Source organism: Crinia signifera, chromosome 1, assembly GCF_055691185.1.
Source record: "Crinia signifera chromosome 1, ASM5569118v1, whole genome shotgun sequence".
Taxonomy (NCBI): domain Eukaryota; kingdom Metazoa; phylum Chordata; class Amphibia; order Anura; family Myobatrachidae; genus Crinia; species Crinia signifera.
Genome location: NC_139217.1, coordinates 343,568,340 through 343,578,051, shown reverse-complemented (window position 1 = coordinate 343,578,051; position 9,712 = coordinate 343,568,340). Strand labels below are relative to the sequence as shown.

At 40.4% G+C, this 9,712-nt stretch overlaps 1 protein-coding gene across 3 annotated transcripts in view; it reads left to right on the top strand.

The window, feature by feature from the left end:
• HPS4 (HPS4 biogenesis of lysosomal organelles complex 3 subunit 2) overlaps positions 1-9,712 on the top strand; it is a 32,504-nt gene that overhangs the window by 157 nt on the left and 22,635 nt on the right. The window contains exons 1-3 of one of the 3 annotated variants that reach the window (XM_083146605.1): positions 5-235; positions 5,947-6,122; positions 8,407-8,497. In XM_083146605.1, the coding sequence (XP_083002731.1) occupies positions 6,082-6,122; positions 8,407-8,497 (132 nt within the window). In that variant the 5' untranslated portion in view covers positions 5-235; positions 5,947-6,081. Of the gene's footprint in view, positions 1-4; positions 236-2,052; positions 2,195-5,946; positions 6,123-8,406; positions 8,498-9,712 lie in introns of those variants that run through there. The other 2 variants (XM_083146588.1, XM_083146596.1) reach the window with 2 other exon arrangements.

Below are 9,712 nucleotides of genomic sequence, written 5' to 3'. Positions count from 1 at the left end.
GGGCTGTCTGTGCACCTTTCAGACCAGCAGCTCCCGGGTGGCGGCGCTCCCTGCACTGTTTATGAGGGCATGACCCAGGAGTATATGTGCGATCTATAGAAGTGCCGGGTACTGGCATAATTTCCTCTCCCAGCAGTAATAGTCATTAGTAACCACTGACACAGTCATGCCCCTGTCTTTTGGGATGGGGCGATAGAGGGAGCATGAAGACTGCTACATTATGCTGGTTTTAAAAGTACGTACCTAGGCTAATAAGATTATAAATGCACAAAACAGAACATTATCACTTATTATATGGGTTTGTTATAAGTTATCACTATTCATCTTGCATCTTTATACCTATTACGGTCAGTTTATGATTATTTGAGAATTTGTATTTGCAGGAGCCAGTGTTTCTACTATTAAAGTTGTGACGAGTGAAGCAAGCCCACAAGGGGGCAATGGTGCTGCTATACATCATCGTCCCATCGTGGGCTCGCCACGCTTGCCATACTTTGGCCCGGTGGCTCGCTCTGCTTCGCTCACCACAGCTTTACTAAAGGTAATAGATGGTGGCATGGATCTTTTACCTCAAAAAATGCCTCTAGAGCAGATTTGTATTGGTTCCCTCTCCGAAAATCCTTACGCGAGTGTGTGTGTGTTATTTATTTTTATATATATATATATATATATATATATATGTCAGAAAGGTAGCGTCACTCCAGGTGCTTAGTAAAAAAACAAAACATTTTACTGCAAATTGTCATTAAAATATTTTTCTACTAAGCACCTGGAGTGACGCTACGTTTCTGCCTCATCTATGCACCGGAGTTACTCTCCGTGACAAGCGGGCGCCCAGGCCAAGGTAACTTAGTGGAGCAGGATCCAGTGTGAAGTGCCAGAGCCTTAGAGATGATCGGGAACCCGACTGCTAAAATACCGACAGATGGGTTCCCAACGGTCACCAACTATTCTCCCTCGTGGGGGTCCACGACCCCCATAGAGGGAGAATAGAATAGGTAGCGAGCCATCGTGCTCGCAGCGTGGCGAACGCAGCGTGGCGAACGCAGCGAGCCCGCAAGGGGCTTTGTTGCGCTCGCCATGCTGTCTGAGTCCAGCCGCTCGGGATCCCGACTGTCGGAACCCTATTCCACACCCCTTCCCAGGGATGGTTATCTGAGCAGGCAGGCCACACCAGTTTCTAAAGCTGTGTACACACGGGGGCAATTTCAGCATATATTGCTGGCAATATGGTCGATAAATCGCCGGGTGCGCAATCCCATTTTCAGCCCCCTAATGGTCGCTGGGCGGAGGAGCATGCTCCTCTGACCAGCGACTTTCCCTGCCTCTTCTCCCGGCAGTGATGAAATGGGACACTGAGAAATACTGTATATTACTAGCAATTCTATTGCTCCGTGTGTACGCACCATTAGGAAGATTCCCGGCTACCTTATAATTTTCTGTTTCTTCAGTAAGCAGCAGCCAGAGATCTGTTGCTGCAGAACAATAAAGGCCCCTCAATTAAACAACAGGACTACATTGTGACACTTTACCAGTAACTTAACACATTGTTAAAGAAATCTATAGATCTGTAGCCCAGTGCTTTTTTAAACTCAACCCTCAAGTGTCCCAGACATGGTTTGAGGATTTCTGTCTGTTGAAGCAGGAGGAATAATTACCCAGTAGAATGGAAGAAATCACCTTTACGTGGTCATAGAAATCCACAAAACATGACTTGCTGCTGATACTCTTGGACTGAACTTGCAAAAAGTAAGGTAGAGAACAAACCAGTATCGTTCCTAGGGGTCTTACTCATGCTCTGATTTTATTATACAATGATAATTCTGCACAATTGATCATTTACAATGTAAAAAAAAAACATTATGACGATTTTGTGTTTTGGAATAACTAATCTTAAATTCCACTTTATGGTATTGATCATGTTTGAACAGTTTTAGTAGAGTGACTTTCAAGTACATGGATTATGCCAAGAAAGATTGCGTAAATGCACGCACTCCATCTAGTGGTACGTTTAGGTATTAGAGGTTAACTTATAAAAAATGCTGGGGGTGGAGAAATCACGAGAAATGTCTTGTGATCAATTATGTTGTCCCCGTGTCTCCTGTTCTTACTTAACTGGCTGATCTGGATGGAGTCTCTGCAGGGTGGGGAAATGCTCTGGCATTGCTAAATGCACATTGATTTGTTGTGAGAGGTTCGTACTATTGCTACGCACACTGATAAATTCTTACACATATATAAACTGACACCACTTTAATTGATGCAATGAGATACTTCATCATACAGACACATTCTTAATATACCTACATACCTAGATAGTGAAATCTAGATTTTTTTCATAGAACATATGATGTGCGCTGCTTCTACATACTAGGCTTCCACACACACTACTTCGCACACATACTTATAGGCGTTTTAAACAAACTTTAATAGGGGCAAATATTTGTAAGTCAATGGTTCTGTATACACACACACATTCTAGCAAGTGCTCATTGCGTGCCAATGATGACATTGCCAGGGGCATTAGCTATCTGTAATATAGAGGAATTCTTTGTAAACACATATTTACACACATTATGCTGCAGGGAGACTTTGAGATGTGTTAATGAACATGCTTATAACACTGTTTGTTAGTTTACAAGCCCTAATACACCTGCTCATCCATACAATGGGATCTGCTGTACATCCAGAAACCAGTTAGTGACATTCAGAATGGAGGACACGGTTACACGTAAAGAAACATTTGGGAGCACAGCGGGACCGTTCCCCCACAGGAAGTGCACATGTTAGGGAAGAGCAGGCTGTACATGATACATGCATGTGATAGCAATTTGGATTTACACTAAGCCTAGAATGGCTGCGTCTGTTGATATTACATATTGCACCACAGACAGGATGAACTTGAAATATGTAATTTTTTGTACATCATTGCACAGTTCAGAATGCATCAATACATTATGTACATTATAATGTATATTAATAGATATATAACAGTTTATGCTGATCATGGCATACTTAATTATTATGTAAAGTTTTAGGGTACATCCAGACTTTTTGTTTAATGGTATAAGCTTTTTCAAACACCCAGAGTCCTGTTGGAGAAAGTGCGCTAAAGTTTAATGGTTAGCATTACTGCTTCACAGCGCTGTGGTCATGGGTTCCATACCCACCATGGCTCTAACTGTTCAGAGTTTGTATATTTTGAGCCCTAACTGCAGAGTTTGTATATAATCCCATGTTTGCGTGGGTTTACTCCGGGTACTCCGGTTTTCTCCCACAATCCAAAAATATACTGGTAGGTCAATTGTCATCCGACAAAATGAACCCTAGAATGTCTGTGTGTGCGTGTACATGTGGTAAGGAATATAGATTGTAAGCTCCATTGGGGCAGGGACTGATGTGAGTGTTCAAATACTTTCTGTAATGCGCTGTGGAATATGTGTGCGCTATATAAGAATCTGTTAAATAAATAATACATAAAACTTAATTACTCCCGCCTTGTGACCTACCATGGAAGAAATACGTTCTTGCTCAGTTTCAGAGCATGTAAGCAGTAACATAGGTTTTGTTTCTTTAAGATTCAGGCATTTTGGGACATATCTAAAGCACCAATTACTTTATATATATATATATATATATATATATATATATATATATATATATATATATATATATATATATATATGTATGTGTATATATATATATATATATATATATATATATATATATATATATATATAGGTGTTTGGACACAGGAGAGCACACATCTCTAGGAGCCAAAAGGTTATCATAGACCACGTTCTTAATCCTGTGTTCTTCAAGGAGATCACATCTTGGACATTTGAGTTTATCCCCGATTATTATTATTTTTAAGGGGACTACACCTCAAATACTAAAACCGGTTATCGATTAAGAGCATAATTTCTCACCTTAAGGTTTATTATTAGGTATTGAGAATACCCCAATTTATTCAATAGAATTACTACAAATCCTAAATCGGGCATTGCCCATTGCCCTTAAAAAGTCTTTATTAAAGTTTATCGATTATACGTCAAGAAGACCGCCTATAAAGAATTGGAGCGTATCCTTGAATATACCATAAGGGGACCACACCTCAATTATTTTAAATTATTTTAAATTTTACCACTTATTTAGAGCTTAATATCTCAATTAACGGTATTGTTATACCCTAAAATTTAATAGAAGTTCTACAAAACCCATATCGGACACCGCATATTGCCTTAAAGATTCTTTCTAACCTAAGGGATTTAAGTTATAATTCCACTACAGCTCAAAAGTTTGAAATTATACTACCTATCAACAATAATATTGTCATAAAGGGACTTAATAAGTTGACTATTTGAGTCTATAACCGGACCATCTACCACCACTATCGTACAAAACTATTGATTAGAGACCTAAAAAGATACACTACAATACCTTTTCACCCCTGATGAAGTCTCATAAAGAGACGAAACGCGTTGGGTAACCATTGACCACTATTGCACACCCTGCGCTGGCAGGGTGTGCAATCTGCGGAGGTACACAATACAGGAAAAAGCACAATCAAGGGATTGATGGGTGAAGTGTTGGTGCATAGGCTGACCCTGCTGCTTCCCCTCACAGCTCCATGCTCACCATGAGGGGTAGGGCTGGGGGTAGTCCAGGTGTTCTCAGCCGTAGGGGTGGTGGGCCTGGTCCACTCATGGCAAAGGTGAGTTGAGGCCACATGATATTGCCCTCCTCCCTCCTGTTCTCACTGCACTCTTCTTGTATTTCAACTACAGCTCTCTTACTCATCTACAATCTATACCTGCATCTATTCTCATTCACTTCCTTATATCTCAGCTGTATTGTGTACTAAGAATGGTGCTTTAATTGTGTTATGACTAGTTATGTGTACCCTGTACTGTTCTTTTGTGTTCTATATGTACAGTACTGGCTGGTGCAATCACCATGTGGCGCCGCTGATTGGCTGCCTGGGTGCTGCACAGCTCAGTAATGATATGTTCCCCATGTCTGTGACCCTCATTAGAGTACATCTAGTATATATATCAGTACTGTTACTGGCTACCTAGCTGGCTGTGCAATCACCATGTGGCGCCGCTGATTGGCTGACTGGGTGCTGCACAGCTCAGTAATTATATGATCCCCATGTCTGTGCTCCTCATTAGAGTACATCTAGTTTATATATATCAGTACTGTTACTGGCTGTGCAATCACCATGTGGCGCCGCTGCCTGGGTACTGCACAGCTCGGTAAATATGTTCCCCATGTCCGTGTCCCTTATTAGAATGCGTCTTGTGCATATCTGTATGTGTGATGTACATTTGTACTGCCATTGTTGCCTGTTCCTTGTACTGATAACCCTTTGTATTGCAGTATGTGCATTGTTATTTTTATTGTCTGTAAAGCGCCTTGAGTCCTGTTGGAGAAAGTGCGCTATATAAATAAAACTTACTTACTTAACTTACTAAACCAAGAATTACATCTGTATTAGAAAAACCTTCTATAAAATGTTAAACGTTTTAAATGTTTTAATAAATGTTTTTTACTTTAAAATTGTTTATGGTCCATCCAATATTGTAAGGAAAGACAGGAAATATCCTAATTAATATACAGGGCGCTATATAACACTTTTGGTTTGGATATTGGCTTTTCGATCTCTCTAGTAGGGGATCAAGTGTTATCAAGCGACCGACACAGCATAGCGCAAATTCTGGAGATATTGTACATTATATATATATATATATATATATATATATATATATATATATATATATATATATATATATATATATATATATATATATATATATATAATTTTAAATTATAGTCTTGATGTAGCTTTATGGTGGTTTAATATTGCTCAGAATTATTCAGAAAGTTCCGTTCCCTTATCACAATTTTTCTGTCTTCTTCACATGTGTGTTTGTGCTGTATCAGGAGCAGATAAAGTTGGCTTACCGTTTGCAGATAAGAAAGCGGATATGAGGAAGTACAATCATTTTTACCATCTATTCCTATTACAAAGTTTGTGGCTGTGATGTAACTAGACCAGAACTACAGTACAGGAACTTCATGGCATCGCCCTGTGGTGTAGAACCCAGGCCAGAATCATGGTGAGTCTGCATTATAATGCATTGCTATTTCTGCATCCTGCTCTTAATCTTTGGCTCTGTACGCTTCTAGAAGTCATGTAGTATATGTTGTGTTGCACTAGCTATAGCTTCCATAGGAAGCTTACCCCTACCCTAATCACCAAACAACCCTTGGGTGGCAAGACTACGATAATGCAAGTCACGTCATCAGCCTATACTTGGTTTGCCAAAAGTATGTGGACACCACAGTGGTGTTAAACACATGTCTACTCTGCATCACTACTGCGGGATGTAGAGGAGCAGGAGGAAATCTGGGACGAAGCAGGGAGATATGCAATGTTACTGTCAGTGGAAGCCCATCTGATAGTGATTGCATCCCATGTGACCATGTTGCGAAGTGGTCAAACATATTCAAATCACAATAACATCGCTTACTACTGTCTGAAGCACCTGTAGCAGTGTTTTCATTTTCCAAAATAACAAGGAGGAATTATTATGTTTACATGTTCAAAGTTGTTGAACTCCTCATTAAGACCCAGTCTACTGCTAATGTCTATGGAGATTGCATGACTATATGCTTCAATTTATGTACCAGTTGTAGTGTTCATTCTAGCACCCGCTATCTTTGAAAATCAATGCAGTTCCTCTTCCCTGCCTGGGTTGTCGCTGTCTGCTGTAGTTCTTTTAGCACAGTGTGGTCTGTATATCAGCACTGATATGCAAACCAGACCTGTGCTAGAAACACCACAGCAGACAGCGACACCCCAGGCAGGGAACAGGAACTGCATGGGTTTTCAAAGATGGTTATTCTGATTTAATTGGAAAGGCACAATCACTCTCTAATGGACAAAACCATATTCACTGCATATTTGGGTGGGGTGTGTACATCAAACTGATATCTATATTGCAGTGTAAAAATAAAGCAGCCAGTATTTACCCTGCACAGAAACAATAAAGCTCCCAAAACTAACTCTCTCTGCACATGTTACATCAGCCCCACCTGCAGTGCACATGGTTTTGTCCGTTAGAGAGTAATTGTGCCTTTCCGAGTGAATCAGAATAACCCCCTAAGTTAGAAAAGGTTGTGGCTGAAATGGGCAAACTGTAATTAGAAAGGTGGAATCCATATACTTTTTTTTTTACCCTAAAGTTCACCTCCAAATTTGCTCATGCCATTGTGTATATAAAGAAAGGTCCTTCTACATCTAACCTCAATAAGCCATGTGCCACGAGATGGCTGGCATGAGTGAGCTGGCAGCTCCTTTGCAATTCTGCTAAACATAACATGTCAAGCATTATATATGTACAATTCCATCAATGGTTTATATACTTTAGCCGTAGAGTTTTTAAGCTTAAAATGTATTCTATTTGCATCACTATTACTCCTTTCACACCACACAAATAACCAGTGTATCTCTGCTGTGTAAAAGAGCCATTTGAAAAAACCCAGGTCCAGCAACCCGGCATTCCAACCAGGTTAATCCAGAGTCCAACCCAGGTTGCTGGGCAGTGTAAACGAGTAACCCAGTTTGAGTTCACACTATAGGGAGGAGGCAGCATCTGCTCCAAGCACTGCCTCCTCCCCCGCCCCCCAATAGTGCTCCGTCTCACTCCCTTTCTGATGTCAGTGACCTGGCTTATCGCCAGGCCACTGTGGGGGCTAATCATTGCAAATGCCAGGTTGATCCCGGGGCAGACCGTGTCAATATCCCAGTTGTGACCCAGCATTTGCGATGTGAAAGGGGTATTTGTGTATATGTGGTACAAGTTTGCTGATTGAAATGATATGCAACATGCCAATATTCCGTGTGTGTCTGCGGCTATATCTGCAAACCACTGTAATGTAGCATTTCGGATGCAGATACAGGCGAGATTGCACACAGAATATAGGCATGCTGCATATAGTTTTAATCAGCAAAGCTGCTTGTTCATCTAATTTGCATAGTGAAGAAAATAATACACATTTTCAGGTAAAACGTGCTTAAGTACAGTCGTTCACGACTAGGTGCCACTTGAAGGGCTGTTTCACATGACTGCAGCAATGATGAGGGAGGACACATCTGTATTTGATGCAAGTGTTGGTTTTCACTTCATATAATCACGATTTTCTGTGTTTTTCAGTAATTCACTCAGGGTTCTATAAATTGTGTATGTTAATGTTCTGTTTAGACAATGAAATATTTCTGGGATGGAATAAAAATTGCTAAAAGCAGGACAGCAGGCAAAACCTCACCATACAGTAATATTACATTTATTATATGTCTACATTTGCTTGAATACATTTATTTATTTTCTACATCTGCAGGTTAAATTATTTTTTTCTTTACGATGGTTCAAAGGTGAAAGGGGAAGGTGACCCAACGAGGATAGGCATTAATTATTTTTATCCTCCTCAGGTAATTATTATCTGTACATTTAAATGACTATATATTCCTGATGATCTGTTTGCAGACTAATTCTATTGTGTTCATTAATCCTTTGCGTGCCAACATCTCTGTGAGAAATGCGCAAAATTATCTGCTAAAAATGCCAATACAGGTTGAGTATCCCCTATCCGAAATGCTCGGGACCACGAGCATTCCGGATAGGGGAATTTTCCGGTTTTTGGAATAATTTTTTGTAGCCATACTTACCTGTCCCCTGATGGTGTCCGGTGGTCCCTCGGCGTCCGCGCAGTCCCCGGGCGTCCACAGCAGGCCTCCGGCATCTTCTCCTGGTCTCCAGCGGTCCCAGGAATGCATTGCGCGAGTGTGCGCGCGCACCGGTGACGTCACCGGCGCACTCGCGCAATGCATTCCTGGGACCGCTGGAGACCCTGGAGAAGATGCCGGAGGCCTGCTGTGGACGCCCGGGGACTTGGTAAGTATGAAAAGAGGGTTAGGGGGGGTTAAAAAAAAAAAAAAAATTCGAATGATTCCAAAAACCACGGTTTTTGGAATAATTCGGATAAGGGATGTCCGGATACCGGATACTCAACCTGTATCTCTGTGTGAGATGCGTAAAATATTGGCTAAAAAAGCCAGCGCCTCTCACATTTGTTATATAAAGTCAAACAAAAAAAATGTGTATAAAAAGCTTATATTTCCTATATAAGGTAATCATTACCAGACATTATGCTGAATAAAAATGTTTTCTTGGCAATTTTCACACCTATTTTGACAAATTCATTTGGCACTCAAAGGGTTAAGAGAATTGGCCACCTTCCAGTGGTTATAGAGTACCTGCCAGGTTTCTAAAAAAACTGTATTTATCAAAGCTTGTAGAGAGTGAATATTTTGAGAGATAAATGGACAACCACTTGGCTCCAAACTATTTTTTTTTTTTTTTAGCACAACCTGTAAAATGCAAGGTAGAAGCTGATTGGCTAGTACTTTATCTCTCACAATTGTATTGATTTCTAAGCTTTTATAACTACACCCTTAATGTTTCACAGATAATCTTTTGAGATTTTAAAATGCAGGTCCAGATCTTCAATTTTGGGGAAGCAGCACATAAACAGGGAAATGTATTGTTTATTGACTAGAGTAAAGGTTTTCCTAGCAGCAACTTTATCAGTTCTGGTGATAGTTAGTTTTTTCCATTTAAAGGGCTCCACGTTAAATAATCGGGCA